Source organism: Pempheris klunzingeri, chromosome 4 (assembly GCF_042242105.1).
Source record: "Pempheris klunzingeri isolate RE-2024b chromosome 4, fPemKlu1.hap1, whole genome shotgun sequence".
Taxonomy (NCBI): Eukaryota; Metazoa; Chordata; class Actinopteri; order Acropomatiformes; family Pempheridae; genus Pempheris; species Pempheris klunzingeri.
The window spans coordinates 19,635,112-19,661,363 of record NC_092015.1 but is presented as its reverse complement, the minus strand read 5'-3'; the positions used below and the strand labels follow the sequence as shown (position 1 = coordinate 19,661,363).

The window sequence follows — 26,252 nt, the reverse complement described above, 5'->3', positions numbered from 1 at the left end:
CATAGCATGGGGGGTGGGGGGTGGAGGTGGGGGTTGGGGTCATTGCACAGAGGATGTTATGGCCAGAGGCTACTGTCCTGCTCTAGTCATCCACAGTGGGCCAGCTAGGCTTATCTTGGAGAGAAATAGAGAAAGAGAGCCATCTAGGGAAGAGGACAGAGAGAACAGGAGGGAGGGAGGGAGGGAAGGGGGGAGGGAGGAGAGTGGTAGAGATCCTGCGCCTGCTCACTGTGAGCACAGCAAGTGCAGCTTTCATCTGCAGCGGAGACTGAGAGAGAAACGGAGAGAGTTTGAGCGAGCAAACAGTAGCTTTGAGAGGCGGTGTGAGCCTGATGGAAAAGACACAGGGTTAGAAAAGGAGCAGTGCCCGGCCATGTCGGCATTTCTTTGCATCTGCTAGCCCCTCTGCTTCTGCTGCATGCTGCGGTTGGCGCTGCGAGTATTGCGGCACAGGTCACCTCCTTCTCTTTTGGGAAAACTGAAGAACCCCAGGGAGGTGTGAATTTCTGGCACAATTGCTCAGCACTGCGGCACCTCGATACAGGCGAAGGAATGTAGCAGAAAGGTGGGCAAAGCTCAGGATCGTCCTTCCAGACTTTGGTCCCCAACCATCCGCCCGTCTCTGCATCCACTCCTCCCTTCTCCCCACCGTGCATCTCTCCTGCTCTGTGTATGGGAGGTGAGGCTTTGGCAGGCTGTCGGTCAGCATGCGGCGGTGTGAACGGGCAGCCCAGTGCCCACAACACGCTATGGACGTCAGACACTCCTCACTGTACTAATGAAAGGCTTCAAGCTCGCCTGGTAAGGCTGAATAGAGAGCAGATATTGGCTGTTTGTGTGTGTTCTGCTGATTTTTGTATTGGAAATGTGTGTTTTTCTGCATAGCTTTGAGGCTGTCATGTATGCAAAGCACAACCCAGCCAGGGGCTAGACGTCTGTCTGGGGTGTTTTTCAGGACTGTGGCTGTACTGACGTACTCGCTTTGCAAGGCTGGATGGACTGTCAATAACTGTCGGTATTTGTGTCTGTCTGTCCATCTTCACCTGTGCATATGGTTATGTAAGAAAATGTTCCCGTATGTAATGAGGGCTAGATCAGGACACTAAGCCGTGACCAGAGTGTGTACATCCAGTGCAGCCGGTGTGGGCTAGTGTGTGTGTTGTTTTTTTTTTTTTTTCACCGTGACTGTGGCGACCCTGCTCTGCTCCCCTCTGGCGGGCTCAGTGTGAGCAGAGCAGCTGAGGAGAAGCACTCACGTGGCTGCTTGGAAAAGAGCATGCACATGCTCCCTCTCTCCCTCTCTCTCTCTCTCTCTCTCTCTCCCTCTCTCTCTCTCTCTCTCTCTCCCCCCGGCTTTCACTCTGGCCGTCTTGCTCGCTTGTTTCCCCTCATTGTCACACATGGACAAATAGATCCACATCCAGGTGGCCCTACTCGCGTTTTTCTTTTTTAACCTGTTTTGCTACAGCGTGTGCTTTCTGTGCACTTTTCCCTCCATCCTCCCTTCTGTCCTCTCCTCCCCCTGTGTTTGTTTATGCTCCTCCTCTTCCTCTTGCCTGATATTTTTAGAGACGAATTACAGAGCACTGCAGGAGGAAAAAAAAACAGAGGGGGAGCAGTTTCGGCAACGTGCGTCCCGCTTCCTTCTCACTTTCATGAGGACCTCCTCTTTTCCCTACAGGACCTCCTCTGTTCCCTGATGGCCCTGTCTCTCTTTCATTCTCTCTATATTTGTCTGTGTCCTTCTCTCATTTACATCCCTCTCTTCTCTGCTCTCCTAATTTTTCTTACCTCTCAATTCTATCGCTTAATCCTCCAGTCATTTTTTTTCCTTATGGCTGTGGACTGTAGCTTTGAAAATTTCCTCCCAGGGACTCATAAGATTAATCAGATTGAGTGCATATTGTATGCGTGTGTCAGCCAGTGTGTGTTCCTGTTTTAGATGTGTGTGTGTGTGTGTGAGGACGTCCACGGCCTCTTTATCACTCTGTAGCACAGAAACACTGTTAAACCTGAGTCTGTCGTCACTTAATCTGTTTGCAGCACCCTGATAGGCACAGGTTACTTTACAACTGAACAGCCATCTGTTGGCTTCCCATAGTCCTCTATACGTGGAGGTGAGCTGTCTGGCTGGCAAGCTGAGTAGTTTGCCATGCTATCAAATTATATAACAGCACACACGTATGCATCTCCAAAGTACAGCATGTTAATGTTTTTAGCTTTTAAACAAAAATGTGTGTGTAAATGGCTTGCTCCTGTTAATCTGTGTTCCAATCCCTCTTGTAGGGGGGAAACACAATCAAGGAACAAATGATAATGATAAGGTATCAGTTCCCCTTCTAGGTTCATCAGTAAGGGGATCCAGCTGAAATCTCACTCTGGTGTCTATTAGAGCTGCAGTCTACCAGGGATCATCTGCTACGTAGGCAAAACGGTGTGACCCAGAGGTCATTCCATTAATCAATACCTCAATCAGCACATTTGTTGTCCTGAGAGTTATAAACCAATAGCTGCCACTGGATATAGGAGCTTATTTATCTGCTCTGGATACAGTGGTCTGCCCAACTGGTGCTAACTGTGTAGGTGTAGGATTGAACTGGACAGGGATTCTTATAGCCTCTCTGTGCCATTTTATTAGTGCTGAGATATTTGGTCTTAGCTCTGTATTGTATATAATATATCTTAAGAGGATGATGAAGATCTGCTTATTGTTTCATGCATACAAAAAGGCTTAGCCTACAAGATAATACAAATTAATGTAAAGATGATCCAAAGATGATCCATGTAGTCTGAAATGATACCACAAATCTTGTCTAGTAATATGGAGTAGTAGCAATAATCAGATTTTCAGACCAAAGCATGTGTAATTGCAACTTACTAGAACAATAATGGAGGACTCAATGTTATGGTTTGCATCGGCAGTCAGGCTGTTTTTCTAATTTTCTTTTATTGCTTCATATGTACTAAAGCTGCATCGAAAATAAATCAAAGATAGAATAGCTGTGTTGATTCTGATCCGATGGAAACAGTCTTAGTGATAAAAAAAAAAAACATCTCATGTGATGTACTGCAAGTCGACGTCAAGCGAAAGAGTGTCAAAGAGTTTTTAGATGAGAAACCAGGCTGCCCGGTTGGGTGTATGTTTGTCACAGTGCATGCTGTGATTGAGACCCAGGGTGGGGGGTGTGGGGGGGTGGGGTGATATTTTTGTAGCATTACTTACTTGTCATAAGACAAGGAGGAGATAAGAAGTGGAAAGAGAGGGAGACCATGCGTGCGTACATGCGTGCCTGTGAGTCTGAGAGACGGAGATTGCCCAGGATTTGGCAGTGGCCCCAGTGTGGGGATGTTTGCTCTTGATATGACATTTGGTGTGACTTAAATCTGGACACACACACACACACACACGCACGCAGACACAGATGTGCACACACAGCCAACAGCAGCAGCTGTAGCAACAACGAGGCGCTGACAGCAGGCTAGAGCTGGAGCTTACTCTCTGCACGTGGCAGCATGGACGAGCCGGTCGTTGCTGCAGGACAGTTGGACAGACTGTGAGTGCAGACTTGCATACATAAACGCCTATGTGTGTTTTTTTTTTTTTTGTACACCAAACTTATCCAGTCTGATGTTCAGCTCCTTTATCTTATTGATTGTCGCTAATCACAGAGCCGTGGAGCAGAGGAGTAGAACATTGTAAAGAAGTCGTCCTTCACTGATTTCTGCTTTTACATTCCTGTGAGACTGCAGCTTGTGTGCGTACACGATGAGTCGTGCATGCCGCCATACGCACAAACAGAACATCAAAGACCCTTGGAAACATGCAGCATCCACCAATATGCATGGATGCTTCAGATCCTCACATACATCCATACAAGCCACATCCCCGGGGGGCACACTATCCAGTGCTGAGCCACTAATGTGTCTCTGGGCTATTGACTTGAAAATCGTAGCCCCCAGGCCTCTGCGCCAAGAAGGTTCATTTCAATATGTAAAGTGTTGGAGGCGGAGAAGGAAAAGACCTGGAACTGTGGGTGAACTGCTGGTCAATGAGCAGGTCCTGTAGATCCTACGTGGTCATTAGCTGTGATGATTGAGCCTCTTCCCTCGGCAAAAGTATTTCTTACGCGCCCCAAAAACAAAATCGTGAATTGTCAACTGCTAAGAGTTTGTGAGGAATGTGCTGGGAGGCTTGGAACCAACTGCTGCCTTACAGATAAAGCACTGCACCATCAGACTGGTCCACAGTGGACTTCCAAGTTCGCAGCAGGGGCTCTGCAGAGAAGAGAAACCGCAGAATTGTTTCCCTCCTGGCCACAGCTTATTAACTCTCTCTCTCCCTCCTCCCTCCCTCCCTCTCTCTCTCTTGTCCCCTGTCCCCTTTTTCCTTTTTTTTTTTATTACTGCATCCTTCCCACAAGCCATTTGTCACTGCTGATTACGCTCTATATTGTTCCCCACCACACTCTTCTGCCTGCTCCCAATCTAACCAACTTTTTTCCTATCTAAGGGATGAGAGGAGATCTGAATGGTGATGCATTGATTTTTGCAATAACTGATGAAGTCACTGAAGAGTCGCAAACAGACATTTGCGTAGATTGGCTATATTAGCATGAATCCTACAGCAATTATAAAATGTTACTGTTACTTTGGCAGACAGACGGGGGCTGATAGAGTCCAGGCAATATCAGCTTCATTATTAATGGACTGGAAGCTGCGTTCAGGGGCAGACGGTCATGTGAAACACTCCCTGACGGATGATGGATGGATGTCTGATGAAATGACATCACATTAGAGTTCCATACATTTGTTTCTCAAATAAAGCCTGTCCAAACAATACGGCCATTTTCCATTAAGCTCTTTAAAAGCACAGTCAGAACCTGCCCCCCCCCCTCCCCCTGTCTTGAGTCCCCAACACTACTGCACACCTACAAAAAGTTTCCTGTTTACCGAGCCCTAAACTAAACATTGATTAATCTGCAGATAATGTTCTTGATTGATTAATTGATCTGTATTTGTTTTTGTCCTTAAAATGTCAGAACGTATTAGTAGTAGTAGCAGTAGTAGTATTAGTAGTAGTACTGTTATTTTTATTGATATTATATAAATTCTGAGAGTCCAGTTTAATACGTTAATAGATTTACATTCTAGATTTATGCAACCAAGAGATATCTAGATCTAAAGATATTCATGTATTAGAGACAGAACAGGTGGATATTAGGTGCACAAATTGAGCTAATACTGGTACTAGAGACTAAAGAAACTTTCTCAAAACAGAAATAGTTATATCCCAGCACAAAAGAGGCAATGAATTGAAGGAGAGGTGATTCATAGTCATCCCTTGTTGGGATATATTGAGTTAAGAGTTTTTGATATAAGGATGTAAACGCTGGGCAAAGGGCGAATGACTGAACATTTAGACCATGGATAGAGCTGCGAGTTAGCTTGTGCCCCAGTTGCATCCAGGGGATGTGGCTCAGTCATTGATGTGTCTACCGCAGGTTAAGTATAGAAAACCAGCCTAAATTCATTTAGAATTAGATTTTGAGGATCTGCAGGGTTTTGGCGTTTTGACAGGTTGGATAGTACAGAAAAGCCTCCAATAAACACTGTGCTGACAGGGTGTGAGAATTCAAGCTTTTCTTTCATTATCATCAAGAAAATCAGCAAATCCTCACATTTGACAACATGGAATCAAAAAATCTTTCTTTTTTTGCTTGAAATATATTATATATCGTCATCATCAACTGCAGCATATCAGCTTTTGGCCTGTGTCAAAGCACTGTGGCAACTTTTCTTGGTGCGACAAGTGTTTTGAGGTCAACATTTCAATCGCCCCACTCCTCACCTCATGTGGCTTCCCTACTCTCGCACTTCGATCGCGCACTCACGCTGTCTTTCTCTCTGCCCCTCACCCTCTCTCTGCCCACCGCTCTATGTCACCCACCCTGCTTCCTTCCGCCTATATATCCCCCACAGATGGCAGTGGCTGTGTCCCGTCCCACTGGGACAACGTGTCCCACAGGGGCTTAATCCGCTTGCCAGTTTCCTGTCTCCTCCTGCCCCTCTCTGACATCTCCACCGAGTCCTTGAATTACCTCACCAGGCTGAGTTGTGCTCTTGAATTTAAATCAGTGTGTTTAATTATAGCTGCTTTTAAAACAGGTTCTTGTACCCAGTGGTACAGTAGGTCGTAGCTTCAATGAGAGCCCAAAAATTGTCACAGGCCGGCCTATGTTGTTACACGTTGAGGATAATTAAGCATTTTAATTAAGCCAGGGACTAAATGCAAAAAGTTATGCTCGTGGGATTGGATTGAAATAGTTTTAGGAAAGGTTGTGACATCCAGAGGTTACACTGTGTGTTTTCTTGTGTTTGTACTAAACTGACCCGCAACTTTCCACACACAAAGTGTTTGAGTCCTGATCTTTCAGACAACGTTCTTACCATGAGGAAAATGGAGATATCAGCCGTCAGAGCCCCACCAATCACTCCTTTCATGCTGAACATGTTCACAGCAAAGTGCACTTCACCTCCAGGGCTTTGTGGACAACTAATTGTGTGTGTTAATGCTTTATGCATCAGCATCACCTCCTCACACACACACAAACACACACACCCTCCTCCGATTCTGTCTTTCTCCCTCTAGTTGGGAACACTTCAAGTGGCGGTGCACATGAATGGCTTGACGGGCTGCCATGGTAACAGCACGGCCGACACACAGTCAGGCTGACAGACATTTCCGACCCAGCCAGGCGTCGCCACGTTGATGTTGCCATGACAACTCTGCAAACAGCACGCCTTCCTCTCAAAAAGATGAGGAAATTTTTTTTGGAGTCGTAAACAGTCGGTGTGTGTTCAGCTTAAATCTACATGAGAATTAATTGGAAAATAATGATAGTGAAACTATTCAAGTTTCAAGTCTGTCAGTCATCAGTTGATAAGATGAATGAATCAACTGAGTGCCCATTGATGTCCATTACATACCATATCTGTGTGATTGTGTGGTCAATTCGACCATCTGCGTGTCCCCTGGGTGCAACAACAATGAGAACAGAGGTCCCCTAAGTAGGTCAGTTGTTGGTGTGAGGCTGGGCAGGCTTATCTGGGCACACAGTGGTCCAGCTCAGTGGACCAGCTCCCTTTGTTCCACAGCACGGCTCCGCTCAGCGCTCCCACAGAGGCAGCCAGCATTGCTGCAGCCCCAGGGTCAAGTCTTTCCAACAGCACAGCTCAGCACTCCGTTTGCTTCTCTATAGAGACACAGAGGTGACTGTGGTAATCTTTATGTATGTGCAAATGGATTACCTTAAAACTACCTTCCCTGGCATGTTCATGAGAATAATCTGTGTTGGTTAAGGGCTAATAAGATGTCGCTCAAAGAAAGAATGAGCAGTGGAAATGGATAACACTTACTTTTTGTGACGTTAACAAGTAGATAGTGCTCCAGCTGTCATCTTCTAATAGGAAATATGTTTCTTCATTGTACATGGAAACGCCAATTACAAACATTACAAACACCGCAGTAAATGTAATGTAATGCACCATAACACTTGTCACCCAATATTAGACCCACAGTTCCAGCCTAGTGGATGCAGCCTGTCAGGGTATGCTTGGCATTTTCTGCAGCTGATTTACTTGTGTGGATGTTTTGAAATTAGCCTTCATCCAACTTCCTTTAAGGCTTTTTATTACAAAATCAACCAAGCTACTGAAATAACCTCCATTTTCTGACTTTCGTCCTAACATTTTCTGAATAAAAGAGGATTTGGCAATAAACCCAAAAGCTAATTGTGTGATTTAATCACATAATAAGTGATATTTTTAATAGATGTCAGCATTCTTTATTAATCTATATGATAGACTTTATCATAGATAGACCTTTTCAGTGCATACATTTTGCCTTGTTATAGTAGGTTAGGTACATCATGAACGATGACTCCTTTCCTTACAATTGTCCTACTAAGCCATGACAATAAATGCATTTCTGTCCTCCTACTTTTATGAGCGTTTTCATTTGTGGCTTAAAAAAACTTTGAGAAATTTAGGGGTGAAAAGTCTCACAAGAAAGTTTTTACACTAGTCTAAGGCGGAAAAGTTGATTAAAAGCAAAGTAGGAAAATACTTTAAAAATTCTAAATCATGTTATACATGAGGCATGTGGCTTATTTGACACGCATGCTTCCACTAGAGAGACAGAAATGGCGTCAGACAAAACGTCAGATGTGTGTGGAGGGATGATGAGACTAACCCCCCCACCCCCTTAAATGAATTAATTACACAAGCATAAGTGGCTGGGCATTACATGGCAGTGGATGGAAACATTCATTTGCTGTTTCATTTGGATTAGAAAACCTGACGTGTGACAGTGAGACAACATACATGAAAAGCAGTTAAATACAATTCAGCCATCTTTCATTGTATTACTTACATTTTTCTTTTCCTACAGTGACATGTCAAAATGTTTTCTCTTATTTTCAAATCTGCTGTTGTTATTAGAACTGAATAGAAATAATAGAATATATAGAACTGCCATAGAATAAAATACCAGGTTTGCATACTTCACACAGTTTGAGCATCATAATCAGTATAATAAGTAAACTTCACATAGAAAGAAAGAATTTAAACTGCCAAAGGGGAAAGTAGGTTCATCTGAAGTTCACCATCCCTATGTGTCTGTAAGAGCATATGTAGTCGTTCCCTCAAATACAAAATACATATCAGTGAAATCAACTGAAGTAAGCACTTTACACTGCAGCACGAATGACTAATGACCAAAGTTGCACTTGTTGATGCGTTAAAATGCAGTTTGATTGCCTGAGGGTCTGGATGACACTTAAATTAGATGGTAATGACGTATATGGATAATATTTCATATCTTTTTCATTTACCTTTATGTTTTTGGAGCATGCCAACAGCTGAACAGTAGTGGCCTTGAGAATATGTCGGTTAATGTTGGTTTTGCAAAGGGCCGTTCATTATAATAGTTTGTTGGATATTGGCAGGATACAATAAGCAGCTAATGCCACAGGTTTTGCAGTATTTGTATTTAGGGAAAACCCACTTCTTGACATCCTGCTGTCAAGGCATGCCCCCTTCAAAATCTTGTTCTTACTCTTGCCTGCACACACGTCACTTGAACATTATTTATTTTAAGATTGTCCTTTGTTAGTACTCTTGCTGATTGAACTGCTAGTTTATTCCTAGTTTTCAATGGAAAGGATTTGTGTGTGTGTGTGTGTGTGTGTGTGTGTGTGTGTGTGTGTGTGTGTGTGTGTGTGTGAAACCACAAATTGTGTTGACTACAGTCTAGCCCAGTCCAGCTTATTGTGTGATTTGGAGGGAGCTTCAAGTGTAAAATGACCTGAATGCCGGTGATGTCAGCCCCTCCATTCATGAAACACATGAATAATTGAGGAAGCAGCAGGCTCAGTGCACCAGCACCAAGTAGAGGTGGAATGCAAAGTGAAAGCCATCTCTTTCCTCATTTGCTCTGCCTCTGTCTCTCACCCCCCTCTCCCTCTCTCCCTGTCTCTCGATCTATCCACTTGCACATTCTCAATCTCAATCTCTTTCCCTCTATTGTCAGTCTGCAGCCGTGAAATTCTGTGAACGCAGAGCAGAAATCGCGAGAGAAGAGCCTTTGCTTGGATACCGGCGGCTGCAGTAATCAGGCAGATGATCGAGCGGCTGGGAGAGAGCGGAGGAAGAAAAAGGGGGAACTGTAAAGTGCAGGCTGCTAGAGAGAACGAGAGCTTAACAGCCTGAATTAGACAAAGGAGGAGAGAGTGAAAGATAGGAAGAGAGAGAAAAAGACAGAGCCAGATCTCCGGCGTCAGTCGTTTCTTGCCGTCCGCCAGGAAAATACGTCCTTTTTTATCTCCCTCTGCTACGTTTGCTTCCTCCTCCTTTTCCCCCCACATCTTCCTGGCATGCTCCAGAACTCGTCCACCCTCCTCCCCTTTATCCCTCATCCCTCTCTCTTCTCTCCTTTCCCCTCGTCCTCCTCCTCCTCCTCCTCGCCGTCCTCCTATGCCTCATCTACGGCTCCCGCTGTGTGAATGAAGCCGTTTGAAAAGGGCTGATCGCTGCGGAGCGGCTCTCTACATGGCTACGACCAGGTTAGTGCTGGGAACAACAGCCTGCCTACCTGCCTTCCCTTCAGGCAGAATTACATGGAGGCTGCATAATGATTAGTTACCCTGCTCGGTTAGATCAACACGTACTATTTAGGAGTGTCCAAGGGGAGGGCAGCTGCACCTCAGACCACCAATGCCTCTTCTTTGGCAGGTGGTGTTAGGGGCGATGTAAGCTGGTTATTAGGAGATCAGAGCTGGCCGAGGAAGATCAGTGGCCCTAAGCCTGCTAAAGAAAATCTCCCAGCCTGCCTCTCCCATGTTTTCTTTCTCTCCCTCTCTCCCTCTCCATGCATCTTTCCAGCTACCTTTCTTCTTTTACACTGAGAGAGAAAGTGCAGTGCAGTCTGCAGTCTTTGGGATGATCCGCTGGATGAACAGCTCATTACTGGGGGCTGACTACGAGGACATGGTGGCGTTTGAATGTGTGACGGTGGCCAACGAGGGCTGCCGATGCCTTGAGGGCTGCTACGGCGAGGTGTTGAGGGACTGTGACTTTCAGCAGGGGTATGGCGGGCACTGTGATGCGTGGACGAGGGTGCGTGAATGTGTAGGTGCCAGTGTGTGTGTGCAAAGAGAGCGGATGGGTGGGGTAGGATGGGTTTGGATTATATAATCTGCACAGTTCTTGTTGAATTCATAGTATTTGGTAGACAAGATGTGCGATGTTGCGCAGGTTATCGTTTAAGCAAAAACTGAGCGAGCTGTAATGTCTTTCTGCTGTGCGTGGGCGTATGTGTCCACACGCATGCCCATGTTTATGTCTGCTACTCTGTACTGCGCATTCCTGTGTGTGCATGCGCAGTGGCTGCTGGTGAGCGTGGTGTTCCTCATGGCCTTTTCAAACCAAGCGGAGCTGAAGGGCCACTGCCAGATGGGTATTTTCCAGGGTCAGCAAAACTGTGAAAACAAGTGAGGCCCTCAGAAAGGCCCGGAACTCTGTTCTATTGTGAAGCTGAACGATTGGACAGCTTGAGCCGGTTGGATTTAGAGCTTTAGGGCTTATTTAAAGAAAAGACTGTAACAAAGTGGCGCAAGCAGCATGCTTGTTTCTCTTTTATTTAAATTTTTTTTGTCTTCCACTCTATATGTAAGAACTTGACCTATTTTGAGTGACTCTGACATCAGCACCTTGAAGTCAGCCGTCTGTCTGTCTGTCTGTCTGTCTGTGCAGAGCTCTGTAATGCAGATGAGTTCTGTGCTTCAGCCTCTGGGACCAATCCCTCCTGCACAGTATGCAAATGAGCATGCTGTGCAGATTGTTTGAGATTTTACCGTTTTAGTTTTAATAACCAAGCAATGCAAGATGCAGTAAGTTTGGATTAAAATAAGCTGCGATTTACTGTCTGCAACCCCATCATGTTTTTCATTTCACCGGCTAAATTACAGCACCGGGCAACAAAAAGCTCTTCAGTTATATTGCTCTCTGTCTGTTTCATTTTCACATTGAATTAATGTGGCCTTAATTCAGTAGAGAAAAGTGTGCCAGGCGTACAAAATAACAGAAGAATTAGTGCACACAACTGCAGGATGAATTCGTCAGTAAAATATAAGTATCCATGAATGTGAATTACGGATATTTGTATCCAGAAGTTCAGAAATCAGTCGTTAAATGTGGCAAATCTAAGGGGCAGAGTTGCATTGTCTGCCACTTAGCCTCCCTGCTGTATTTCCCGCTCAGACGGCCTCTCTAACAGCAGAGCCGCTGAAGTATATTTAGTCACACACTCTGAATATTTAAACCACTCTCTCTGCTCACGGTTGCTATAGCGATTTTCATTCTAAGCTGAGTTTTGTTTGAGCTTTGTAGTTGTGTGGGCGGTGCTTTAAGTGAAATGGGTTTTTAATTTTAAAGTCTTTGTCAGCTCTACATCTCAACAGCACGTCATTGAAGTCTTTGGACAACTTAATCAATGCAACTCAACAGCTCATGTGAGTGGTGCTGAGAGCACTGGTGTTCATAAGTGAAGCACACTTTCCCGCCACCGACTCAAACTCCATTTGATCGCTACAATTGATTCCAATAAGTTTTTCAAAATTGAATAAAATAGATTGGATATTTTTATTATGACAGCCCAAGGCATGTTTTCAGGACTAGTATGTTATATGCTTGTCGTAACAGACATCTACTGTACAGGTAGCAACAGCTGTGACTATTATTCTACAGCTGAAGGCCTCATTGTGCGTTTGATTTAATTCCCCGAGCATTACAGTCCAGAGATAATGCACCGACAGGTACCCTTGCTTTGTGTCAAACTCTCAGTGTTTTGTTTCATGAAGCCGTTACTAACAAAGCAGCTGTGATAGAAGCTTTTGTCTGCTTCTCTGCAGGCTAGCGTCAGCTGCATGTTCACTCAATCCACACCACCATGCTGGTTCAAAGAGCAAACTGCTGTGTGAATGACTGATATCAGGCTTAGTCATCCATTTGCTGACGGTGGATCCGTGTCCCTATTGTTTACTGACGTGTATCTGGAACGGAGAAGTGATCCGTGAATTCCTCTTCTGCTTAAAACAACGAGTGGTTCCTGTACCAGATGCAGCATTGTCACTTTCAGTGTGGAGGGAAAGTATCAGAGATGATCCTCTTGTAAATGTTTTTATGTAACAGTGTGTTTTTTTTCTTCTCATATTTAGCTTTAATCATAAACTGTATTGCTCCTTCAACCTTTAACTAACCTTTAAAAAACTTAATATAGTCATTATTTTTTAATCCATCTAATATTTTTGTTTAGTCCTAACCTTTTTACCCCTGAGAGGCCATGTCACCAGTGAAACCTACCTGCATACATGGTAGTTTGATCAAAAGATCTGAGCGTGTAGTTGTGTTAATTAGCTAGTGGGGCTTGGATGTAACCTCACACTAAACCTCAAACCCACCCAGTCCTGCACTTTCCACCCAGACCCACAGTGTGTGAGGACAGGATGACTGTACGTGTGCATATTGGAGCACATGGTGAAAGCTGAGACATCATTAACCAACCAAAGGATGTGACATGGAAAAGAGCACTGCTGACATATTGTACAAAGATGCTGTCTTTACCTCTTTGAAACTGAGGTACACGTTCGTTTGTGTTTGTCTGGTGCTCGTGTATTTCCTGCCAGAGAACATGCAGTAGTGGTTGATGCACTCACACAGTAGGTCTGTGTCATCTGCCAAATGTAAGTCAATGATTATCGCCACATCATTGTTAGGGGGCCTGTTGAGTTGCTATTGGGAGAGATGGGAGGTCGTCTAAGACCTTTTGCCATCAGATCCAGCAGTCCCAAGTCGACATGCAAAGTCAATAAACACATACCGTTGCCACTCTCTGAATAGATCCTTTGCTGATAATTTCTAGATATTTTGTTGATACACCCAATCGTTTGTATTTGCGTAAAATTCAATAGCGGCCACTATGATTTGAGACACTGTGCTGCTGAGAAGTGTTGTTCCACTTGTGAGATAGCATCTGTCCAGGTAGACGGTGTTAGAAAGTTAGCAGCTATTTTCATATAGTTTTTGACCCAACATTCAGGATAGTTAGGTGGCTGGTTTCACTTGTGACTAAGATGATGAATTGAAACACTCCTTTGTATTCCCTTTTTGATACACTTTATAGGAATGTGGATGAGGAATCAAACCTTTTTGAGTACAAATCCTGCTTTGAAATCAGACTTTGATACACTACTATGCTGTACCTCAAGTGATCAAATGAAGCTTTAAGTAGTGGCATAAGCTTTAGAACGTGTGTTATTCATCCTTTTTTCTTTTTTCATAAAGCCAAGATGCTCCTATTGATGCTAACTCCTCCTGTTTGCCTGTCTGAGAACAGTGACAAACACAAAATGTCCTCCTCTGGTATTAGTATCTTTTTATTAGTACTAAGTTTAGATGGATGAAACTGCCCAAAAAGCTTTTCCCAAGAGTAAACTGTATGACCCTGGACACACAGAATGGCCATAAGCAAATATACAGCATGTTTAATAAGACACCCGCAGCATCTCATAATGAAAGTATCATGGGAGGAGATAACCCATTTTATTATGTGTTCCGCTGACCGAGGAGAACTGTGACTCGGTGTAAGAAATGGTTCAGTGATATTAGAAAACAGGACCGGAGGGCTTCCACAAGCCAGTACCTACATGTAGAGAATGTGGCCGCAGTGCCCTCTCTTGTGTTGTGCCACATGCTGAAAGCTACTGAATGGCAGTCATTCACTTTATTGCCATCTACTGCATGTGTAATGTAAATGAAAGCAGGGAAAACAGCACAGGTTTCTCCCCCTGATATCAGGACAAGATGGACAACTAAAGCCAAATATCAGTAATCCTTCACAACAAAATTGCATTGTTTTGCTTGATTGACACTGACACATCCTCTACAGCGCCTTTTGTCCCACTTCAATATGGTCAAATTCCAAAATACTCTCGCACTACATCCACCCTGCTGCCCTCTTTAGCCGTGTCAAACCAGTAGTTAAATCTAGTGCCCTGATGATGTGAGCTGCAGCGCAATCAAAAGACGATAGTCTTTGTAAACTGATTTAGGTTTAGTTGATGTTCTCTCTGTTGTATGGTTGTTCCACACGGTAACTCATTTGTTGCTATGGAAACAGCTAGTGTATAAAACACACACATTGTTTTATAGAGGAGGCAGGCCGCCACGCCTGAAATAAGGACCACCTCCGCTTGCATCATAAAAAATTGAAACACTTGTGAAATAAAACATTAACCTTCGAGGAAAACGCACAGGTACTATTTCACACAACAAATACCATATATTTAATGATTCATGGGGATGCTGTTTAGAACTTCATCTGGTAAAACAATTGATCAGGAGACGAGATGCGACAGGCCGTGGGCGGCTTTTCACCTCAACTCCTAGCTGGTCCATTTGTCTGCCCCAAACCAAGCACATGATATTTTTGCATACACCATCTCCACCAACTTGCATGTGTGTATCCCAGACAGTCTCCTGGCTCAGACTGAGATCACCATGTGTGCTGCATATCAATGTACTCTGCATTCAACCATCCTAGTGAGCATTTGCACTCAGACTTTATACCCTGATGGATGACATATCCCACATGATAAACAAAGAGTAGTCAGTGCAGAGCGCACAGTGTACGTTACAGTCAAAATGATCGTCCGATGAACAGCAATCCATTTGGTAATCATGTAAATTGATGTACCAGAGGTACCATGATATACCAGATGTGCGTTATCTATCCCCACGCATTAAACAGATGTGAAGGCTCTGTGTCGTGCTTGCCTTTTAACATCAACCAGCTACTGGTACAGCAGACCCTGACAGTCGGGCAGAAGCTGTCAACGCTGCCCTCCATGATTCAGTGATCTAAGCTGCTCTGAAGTCCCGAATGTAACTGTAGATCAGTAATTTATGGCCACTAACGACGGCCATTGGCTGGCAGTGACGTAATGGCTTACATAACGCCATGTCAAGTAACCGTGCCTGACGGGCGCACTGCCACGCAGATCACTTACAGAGCCTTTTGTTAGCTTCTGTCATTGTGAGGAGAAGGCGTCTTGCTGAGCATCGGTGTGTGTGTGTGCGTGTGTGTGTGTGTGTGCGTGTGTGTGTGTGTGTAAGAAAAGAGAGCGTCTAGTGCTGGATCACAGAGGCTACCTGATAGGAACTTTGTGTACGACGGAAGGACAGGGACTACCTGTCTGAACACAGCTGTCCTTCCACTTGGCCAGAGAGCAGTTAGTTTTGGTATCCTTATGTTATGGTCAACAAGTACCTCAGTTTGAGACAATGGGATCATGTGTTACTGGCCTGCTTCGACAGCCAGAACAATGCTTTAGTCCTGGTATTGTACCTCTGATCATTTAATTCCCGTCATGTCTCCAGAGTGGCCTGGACATGGACACAGTATTAGTATTTCAGGGAAAAAGATTCCACAATTACTGTAAGGCCTCTTTTTTTTTTTTACGGGATTTAAGTAAACAGGTCAATAAATGTCAGGGTTGAGACAGTTTAAGTTGGATGTTTTTCCAGACTCTGTACATTTCTTAATCAAATTGGCGGCGTGCTCAGAAACAAGCGCATCGATTGCTTTGTTGCTTTTAAAGTGTGGCATGAGTGAGAAAATGCTCAGGTCACACATGACAGCGTCTCACCGCATTTGTTTCCCTCTCTGCTGCTGCTGCTGCTGCTGTTTTTGTTGTTGTTGTGGTTTCCCTTATTAGCCTGCTGTTATTAGCCAGGTTAGCACATGGTGCTTCAAGCCTGTTAAGCCTCAAGTGATGTAAGCATGAGGAATCAGTGTGTGTCCTGTGCTGCTGTCCACACTGGTCTGCAGACTAACAGCACTACCATGCATGGTGTTTACACTGATATATTCAAGGTGTATTTCTTTGATCCACTTAGTTATCTTAAAGACTAGATCATACCATATCTTGGCATTTTGTTGTGTTAACATTAGAACGACTGTTTTCTCATCCATCCATTCTTTCTCTTTTCTTTCAGCACTGCCAGTAACTCAAACAAGAGCACTCCTGCCTGCTCACCAGTCCTGCGTAAACGCTCGCGCTCTCCCACACCACAGAGCCAGGAGGGTGAGAATATGGTCGAGAAGGGCTCAGACCACTCCTCTGACAAATCCCCCTCCACGCCTGAGCAGGTTGTCCAGAGAACATACTCCCTGCAGTCAGCACGAAGCGGGGGAAAGAACTCAAAGGTGAGTGACCAGGAGATGCTCCTCTTTACCCGTTGGACACACTCCTTGGTGCCTGTGTGATAGAAAGGAAGGTTAGCCTCACAGTTTGAGGTGTGATACGCTTTTACTGCAGTTTAAAAAGTATTTAGTATCAGCACTGGAACCTCACTAAGTTCTCAGCTCTCAGCTCTTGGCACTGTGAAGAGACATTCCCGGTAGAAAGCAATCATATAGCACTTTGTGCCCCACAAAGCCGTTCTGACATTTTCACAGAAAGCTGTTATGAAAGGCTTCACTGTGAGACACAAGGTGCCAGTTTCACACACATGGATTAAGGTTAGACTGGCCAGGATAAGGCTTAAGACACTACGAGCTATTTCTGATCAAAAGCATAAACGGCACACATAGCGACTCATCGTGCTCGCATAGGCAGACGTATTTGGATTTGACCACACTTGACTCACACACACTCATATCTTTACTTCTTTGAAAGCTAAAGAACATATTGCATTCTCTTTAATGCTAATACGGAAGTAGACTTTGACAATGAGAGTGCATGTGAAACGGTTACACGACCTACGTGTTTACATACAGTAAGATTACGACACTTGATCCCTTTCTTGCGTAAAAGTAGAAAGTAGATCAGATGAAGAGAAGTGAAAGTAGTCAGCGCTCTTCTTTGAGCGATCATAGTGTCATCACAGTGACTGTACGATGCCGTAGTCGAGATAATATGGAAACTCTTGCCGTAACATGTGCAGCCATTCATAACCTGAGTGCATAAATACGTCAGAGTCGGCCCAGCTGTAGTGACGTAGCCTTTATGATTGATTATTGACTTGTACATACTGATATGTAACGAGTGAGCTGCAGCTATCACTCTCCCCCCTCAGGAGAGATTGCACCCTCCTCTCCATTCCAGCCTTTCATTTTTACATCCCATATACTCCCCTAGTCTTCTGCTCTCTCTCCTTTCCATAAAACTACAATGAAACGATAGACAGGACAGTCAAATATAGAAATGGCGCCACTGTGTCCTACTCTGTCGAAGATGTAATGAAGAAGTGAAAGCATGTTTTCTCTTTTCAACAAACTGAGTTGTGTTTAGTTGAGTTAGTTGATTGATTTTTTTTTTTTTTTTTTTCCCATGCTCATTGAAAGGGAACGCTAAAATTCGAGGTCAAAGCAAGTGATGTAACACAAAGATGAAAAAAAAATCTGGTGCCGCAACCAACTTAGAGCGCAAATCAGCGCTTCGGCAGACAGGACATTGGAACAGGGTCTGCAGGAATACGGTCTGGTGCACACAGGTGTAGCAACTAACAAACACCATGTTCATCAAAGTATTGTAACACCAAAGTTACTGTGATGAATACATGCTAACTTGCCGTAGTAACTGAAACCATGTGCTCCACACCATATCCTTCCTAAACTAGTGGTGTGTTTGTTGCCTCAGTCTAGACAGTTTGGTTTTGGACTGTTAGAGTTTGTTTACCTGTTGGATGGATGTCCCTCCATCTTGGAAAAAGGTTTCCACAGCACTGTGTGTGCATAGACAGGGCACGAGCTAAGACTTTGCCAATAATAATACAACATTTTATCATTAGATTGTTTTTTCCTCTCGATTCAAACTTGATTCTTGACTTTTTTCAGTCTAAAATTCAATGAACAAGAATGGCGTGTTTGACTTTAAAGGACAGATTACCAGTTTTTTCCCCCCAAGTCTGTCTTAACATAATAAGTGCTCAGGTGCCCATATGAACATTGAATCAGGTTTTCCTTGCTATAGTTACTAGCCATCGAGACATCCCGCCGTGAGGTGGTTGCAGTGTAAGTGATGGAGGACTGAATCAATAGTTAAGCTGAAGCTCACGTGAAGCTTCAGCTGTCTGAGGAGGATTTTGATCCCCATCACTTACGCTGGAAGCACATCACGAAGGGATCTCTTATGGACAAAATGAACCGGAGGGAGCGTTACAGCAATTTACATATGCAGGCTCATATTTTTAAGGCAGACTTGGAAAAAAAATTGAATCTATCCTTTAACAACAAGGTGGCGATTTTATTGTTCTTGCTGTGTTGTCGGTGTTTCCTGGTTACAGAGTAGAGACGGCATAAATAGTTGCAGGTTACATGTAGGCATCCCCACCTGAAATGGATAGAAAAAGATTAGAAGAGGTGTTCAGGTGTTGTAACTGCAGTCCTCCTCCTCATCTACATCTCCTCTTCACTAACTGAACTGGACTGAATCTGTCAGGTTATTTCACAGAAGGAGCATGTGGCTCTAATGTTTTGTACGCTCAGCACTCATTTGAGCTTCCAAAATGTTAGAAATAAGCCATGTCACTCCCGTCTCCATTTACCTTCTCATTCTCTCCTCATCCGTTTTAAATCACTTGTTTTTGTCTCTTTTTCTTTCATTGTTTTTTGTCTCCATGACACAGTGTGCACGCCTTCTCTCTTTGCTGCTGCTGCTACATGCCATATGATAATGTGTGCCATCTGATAATGACTGTTCAGCTCTTCTGTTTGTACTTTCAGCTGTTTCTTCTTGCAGTTGAGTTCGTTTTATTTTCATTTTTTCTATCTGATTTTTCTTTGTTCTTCTCCTGATTGCATGCTAGTCTCACAAGCGACTTTCCAAAGTAAGCATTACTCTTTTTTCTGTTCTTCAAATATTTCTGTGCCCACCTTCCCTCTGCCCCACCTCTTGTCTTGTGAGCTGCTCTGTGGAAATGTCCGAAACCCCCGTTTGCAATGCTTCACCCTGAACCCAGCTTGTTCCTGTGCACACTGCAACCGTTACAAGCCCCATCTGCACCCACAGTCATAGCAGATGGACATTTCTTAAAACCGACAACCCCTCACAACTGCACTCACTTCCTCTCCTCTCCTCTCCTCTCCTCTCCTGTCTTTTCCTCTCTGGTGATATGCAATGTAGCAAATTCCTGATGACATTTTCAAATATCTGTACGAAGCTTGGATACCATATAAGAATACAGGCAGGGTTAGAATACACTCTTCTTCGCTAGTCAAAAGAGAAGAGAAATAAGATAAAAAGACAAAAAAAAAAAAAGTCAATATAAACATATAATGGAGAAACTGTGCCTCTTTTTTGAGATCCAAGAATGAAAATGATCATTTCTGACACAAATTCCTAATAAACAATTCTGCAAATAACTGTCTAAATGTTTCTCCCTTTTCCTTTTTTCCCGCCTTGGTGTGTTTCCTGGTCCTCTCTTCTCAAACTTATCCTGTTGTTACATTTCGGTAATGAGAGCTTTATATCCGTCATGTTGTGTAACTGCCCGGCTGCAGAGGGATAAACTCTTAAAAATCCTGCCAGCATCCCAGTCCAGAGCCCCCAGGACTACATCATTATTTGAGCAGGCCTCTCTGATGCCACATGAGAGGATCCCTCCTGCTCTTTTTCTCGCACCACGAGCCCAAAATCCCCCTCCCCTCCCTGCAAATATACTGCAGGCTGGTGTCACGTTTTATCGCATCGCCCATATTGTCGCTTCATCCATCCGATTTGCTGCTAGTCACACTTCATCAAACTTTTTTTTTTTTTTTGCCACTCATTAGATTTATTGCTGAGCACAGGGAATCTGTATGTAGGGTCCCATTTGTGTCAAAATGTTATAGACACAGACAAATGGGGCAGTCACACACAGGGAGACAATAACTGGGGGTGAACAGCAGCGTCATGGTGCCCTGTTTGCTGCTATGCTGTTTCACACACATGCACAAACTATCCCATTGATTACATCACTTTTCATTTCCCACCCCCCCAAAAACCGTATTGCAATCCTCCCACGTGAGCCTGTGCGGTCAGCAGTGGTCACATGACCCCAGACATGGCGTGAGGTCGCCCGGGCAACGTGAGCTTGATCACCCTAGCCCTAATGCAATCCAAATAAGAGTGCATTCAGCCAAAGGAGTGCCGTGCCTCCCCGCATCAAGGGCCATATGACGATGACAGCAAAAAATCAATCAGGCTTATTTAGCAGCACATTAACTTTTTCAGCTGCAAACCTCCGAAGCTATCGCACTGTAGCGGCAGTTCTGTACGTCACCGTTGTTTATGAGCCACACACTCATTGGGCCGCAGCTTCTTCGCTCTCATTTTCTATTTCTTTCTGTGTTCATGTTGCTCACTGCTTTGGTTAACGTTTTGTTTTCTCTTTAATTTTCTTTCAGTATGACAGACTAAACCTGATTAAAGTAAGCATTTCTTCTTGTTTTCATTTGACCCATTGACAATCCCTGCTGGCCCCCATTAAATTCCCCCGGCCCTCCACTTCCTCTGTAGCTGTGCGACTGTAGGAACCCCTTTGATAGTCTCAGTCCCTCGTGTCCTTTCCCATGCTTTCCATCCCTTCAATTATTGTGAAAGGACAGTGATTTGTGAACTATGTCAAATTGTTCATTCTAAGATGTCTTAATATTGAATATTGTGCATTATTTAAAGTCTGGTGTGATCTGAAATTCACAGCAGATTTCTCTGTTTTCAATCAAAAAACTGCAGTGACAGTATAGGGCCCATCACTTGTGCAATATACTTTCTTTCTGAGCTCTTTCCAACACTTTTGTTGGTTCATCTGTAATGACAACACAGCCACCGAAGTATGTTAAAGGGCCTGCTTGCCATGATGAGAGAGACCTTTTTAAATGTTTGGGCTGATTTCTCCTTCAAAATGCATTCTTTCTTTTATTTAGCGACAAATGTTGCGAAATTCGGTCCCTCTTGTTCACATTTTTGTAATCCACAGCCCCATATGTAGTGACATTTACATCAAATAATATCGTTTAGAGTTATACAAAGGGAGCAAAATGACTAATTCACAGAGGAGTCCCTGGTAAAACTCTATAACTGTTGGATAGTCTCTCTCTCTCTCTCTCTCTCTCCCTCTCTCTCTGTCTGTTGCCCTCTTTCCCACCAGCATGTATATAGTCACAATAACTAGTCTCTCTCCATGTAAACAATGCTGTCATAAATCTCGCACACTCAGTTGCGTGGAGTCACACAAAGTCAAACACAATGGTACACACACACACACACACGCATCTTATCCAGACAGTGGCCTCAAAGTAATTCCTCTCTCGTGTCTCTGTCACCTTCAAATCAGATTAGCCCACATTAGCCCAGCTCTCGTCACAGCCAGGCCTCAGGCCTGCTACTGCAGCTCACTGCCCGCTAACACCGCACACACAATAACCACCGAACCCTGTCAGATAACCCCAGGCAACGACGGAGGATTTGAATGCGTCTCAGGTTTTTGTAACAGAAATGTGCATTTAGCTACATTTGCATTTAGCTGGTGAGAAATGTTTTCTAAGGCTAATCATCCACCAGGTCAAAATAAGAACACGTTAAACTGTTTAAAACCTAGTTGAAACACATTCTCACTCAATCTTCAACCAAGTTTAGTGTGACAGTGGTTTTGCTAGTTAACGACAAACCATAACTCACCAGAATAAGGTCACTAAAATAGGAAAAATTAATTGCTAGATAATATTGGGAATTTCTTGTTGCTTTTAACTTTGAGATAAACTGTGGTTCTTTTATTTATTTTACTACTGGAATCAGACACTGGATATCACTTCTTACCCCTCTATTCTCCCCCTTCTCCCCCTGAGTACCCTCTTCCTTGTTTCACCCTCTGAATGATCACCTGCATGTTTCCCCTCCAGGACTTTTGCTCTTAGACTGTTAGAGCGGAAAGTGTGTTTATGTGGCTGGGAAATGTTGTACTGTCATAGTCACGATTAAGGTGCATCTCTGCTGCCCTCTGCTGTTCTAAAACTGCAAGAATCAATTCATGAAGAGCACACGAAATTATAAGTGATAGTAAGACACGACTGCTAAGACAGTGAACTCATTTCACTCCACTAACTTTTTTTATAAGACGTTCTTTGAATTGTTAATTGTTGTACATTATTCAAAGCTCATCTTAAGCTAGAAGTCAAAGAGGCAGACATGTTGTAGTACATGTGTGTGAGATATAAACACAGTAACCTCATTTTAACAGTATATCTAATGCACTAATGCAGTATATGGCAGGTTTGGAGTGAAATTACTTTCAGTTCCACCAATACAGGAGGTAGATTTTCCTCAGAAATTATTTTATTTTTTAAGATTCTTATATTTAATTACTAGATAAATGTTCATATTGAAGGATTCTGTAAAAATCTGTATTATTTTAGCACGAACTGAAAGAGAATTTCACCCCCTGTTTACCTCAACGACTGCCGACAGAGCAGACACTCTCTGGCTTTGAAATAGAGTGGATAACTTCTTGTATTCCCTGGCAGGAAAGCGTGTGAGGTACAGTATGACCTTCACACCCCCACCCTCTGTATGTCTGTGTGCGCCCACCAGCCTGCTGCAGTGTGTATTAGTTTCACAGAGTTAAATAAGTGCCCTGTCTCTCTCTCTCTCTCTTTCTCTCTCCACAGAAGAGCCAAAGCTGGTACAACGTAAGTCACCCCTTTGTTTTTATTCACATTATCAAGTGTTTTTTTTTTTGTTTTTCTTTACGGGTGCGTATGTGTGCTGCTGGTGTGTGTTCATGTCATGTGGGTGACTCCTCGAAGTCTCTTGGAGTTGATCCAGTGCCGTGTGCCGTTTTACGAGATGAAAGGGTTGTCGTCCTTGACCCCGTTTACTGGAGCACCAAATCACCAGTGTGGGTTTCTGGTCTTCCAGACAGGGATTAGCGTGGGTTTTTAAAAAGAGCAACAGGTGGGCTTTTTCTGATGCAGGAGATAAAAGCAATGGGAAGGAAACAATAGGGCTCTAAACACTACTTGATCATTTTACTGAAGTTTCCTCTTCATGATACACACAGTTCAGACTCAGGAAAGGCAGGAGTGTTGCAGTTTTATATTGCACCACAAGATGGCACTAACGCTATTTCTGACACCACTATAATTCTTTTTCATGTGGTCAGTTACTGAACAACCCCCTTAATCATTGTTTTCAACCAACCTTTACTCTGCAGAGAAGCCTGTTGTGTTAATTCAGCCCGCAGAATGAGCACGAGTGAGAGAGCTCTCCTTGACACCACTTAGTGTCAAACCCTAGCTTCTCCTGGAGTGTCTTTATTGGACTTTTTCCCATTTTATGTTGTTTTATTCCTTTTTTTTTTATTCCCTGTGTATACACTCTTCCCCTCTCTCCCCAGCATGAAAGACAACACATCCTGAGAGTAAGCATGACTTGTATTCTTGTGCAACCCCGGATATCTTTCTGTCTCTCTTGCTCTGTATATTCTCAGACCGGTGGAATGATAATATCCCTCCTGCCTGTTTCTCATTCCATCACCTTCAATCAGTGTTGTTACCACCTAACAGCAAAGCCACACTTCGGAGGAAGTGATTTTGACTCATTATCTTAAATATTTGTTTGAACTAAAACCCTGTAGTTGCCATTACAGAATGATTAATTGCTAGTTGCTTATTTTATTAAATAAAAATTGAATTGACTGTAAGAGGATGGATTTGTCTTTCACAAGTCGATTATATGCAGTCAAAGGCCTGTCACAACCCAGACTTCTAATTCTGGTTCACAACAGGTGGTAACAAGCCCACTGACGTTCTCACTGTACTAAACAAATCAACAACCCATCACAAGGGCCTCTGGACGAGCCTTGAATGCCTTTGAACAACAGGGGAACGGAGCTTTAGGCATGTTTCCCTCCAGCCCGACTCTGTTTCTGTGTCCATGGCCTGAGAAACATGGACACAAGGACTTGAAGGCTTTAGGGTCCTGCTAGATCTGAAGAAAACACAGGGACCAGATAGGGAAAATGGAGAAATGGTGTTGAGTTGAAAAGAGGCTTGGCCCAAAATGTCCAGACAGCTTCTTAAATACTTCCCTAATGCACTTGGAGCTATACTAAGCCACTCACATTTCCTCTACTGACCCGCTAACTAGAAAGGAACATCACAAATAACAATTTAGAGTTGATGTTGCTCTCACTTGTGCACGTTTAATGTCACAACAGATGTAAACGTATGCAGGAGACATACAGCTGGCTAGTAGACATCACGTGTCCAAGATACCAGGACCACCATCTAGTGCACTGCAAACATGTAGATCTTTTTTTTTTTTTTTCACTCCTAATATCTGGTTTTCTATGAGGATAAAGCTGGTAATATGTGTGATTTGTCTACAAATCCCATGAAAAGATCAAAACCAGCGGGGATGAGTTGATGCTGCTAACAAGTGTGTAACCCAAACCTGATGAAGATCATTCCTCTGAGCTGCAGAGCTGCACTGTTGTATTAAGAACACACCAGTGAGCCACAGTCTCTGGCAACATGTTCCTTCATTACCATGAACACACACACACACACACACACACACACACACACACACACACACGCACACACTGCAGTTTATTTTTGGCTCAATCCCACATACCCCACCCTGCTCTCAGAAATGCACACTAGCGCAGTCGGAATGTAGTAACGGATGGAGAGACGGACTAATTCATTGTTAGTTTTGATCTGTTCAGGGGATTTGATGACAATAACAAAAACACAGAGCGGCATCAGTCTTAAAACAAGAAGAAAAAATCCACCCACTTGTTGAGAATATTTCACCTGCTTCCAATACAAGTTGTGAGAGTGGAATTTACCTTTTTTTTAAAAAAAAATCAATATTCGGCCTGTGTTCCTGGCATCTTGTACACTCATCCTTACTCATACAATAAATACTGAAGCTCAATCAATAAGTGAAATATGTCCAATAGGTGTTTCTACTGAAGCTGGCTGTGACTGTGTGTCCCCACCCGTGATGCACCAGCATGTAGGACAGTGCGTGTGTGTGAGTGTGTGAGTGTGTGTGCACCTCTCCATGGCAATGATGACCTCCCATGGCACTGAACCCACAGTGATTAAAACCCCATCCGTCCTAAAGTGAGTTCTGAGCCTGGTAGAGATACGCACAGTGGCCGTCTTTCTTCAGCAGCCCTCCGATGGTGCCTGTTCATTCGCTTTGCATTTACGCAAGTTTATCTGAATGCTTCCGTGGCAACCGTACCCACAGGCTCTGGGAAGTTAGCAACAGGAGGGCAAACACTGAAATTTGCTAATTAATGGAATTTGTTCAGATCTACATAGATCGATGCAGCAGCGAGTGTATGTCAATCCCACAAAGAATGGGACTGTTTAACAGGAAAGCCCTCACCCGCCTTAAAACACTAAAACCCCACCCTGGGTTACAGTACCAGTCTCTTCCATCCCCTACTGTTTGTCCAGCAAGTTAATAGTTAACCAAATCCATAAACACAATATATCCACAGTCTCGCCTCATCCCAAGTCTCGCATTGTCACCTGAACACTGGACGCTGTATCACTCACAATGGCCTCTTTCTTTGCTTGACTCACCGGAGAAAATGAGTTGAATGAGCAGGAAATAAAGGACTACTCTCAGCACACA

General features: G+C 43.8%; 1 protein-coding gene across 1 annotated transcript in view; it reads left to right on the top strand.

The window, feature by feature from the left end:
- gramd1bb (GRAM domain containing 1Bb) overlaps positions 1–26,252 on the top strand; it is a 67,862-nt gene that overhangs the window by 27,973 nt on the left and 13,637 nt on the right. Inside the window, exons 4-7 of the mRNA XM_070828933.1 lie at positions 16,612–16,822; positions 19,426–19,446; positions 23,264–23,284; positions 23,992–24,015. Coding sequence (XP_070685034.1) covers positions 16,612–16,822; positions 19,426–19,446; positions 23,264–23,284; positions 23,992–24,015 — 277 coding nt within the window. The remainder of the gene's footprint in view (positions 1–16,611; positions 16,823–19,425; positions 19,447–23,263; positions 23,285–23,991; positions 24,016–26,252) is intronic.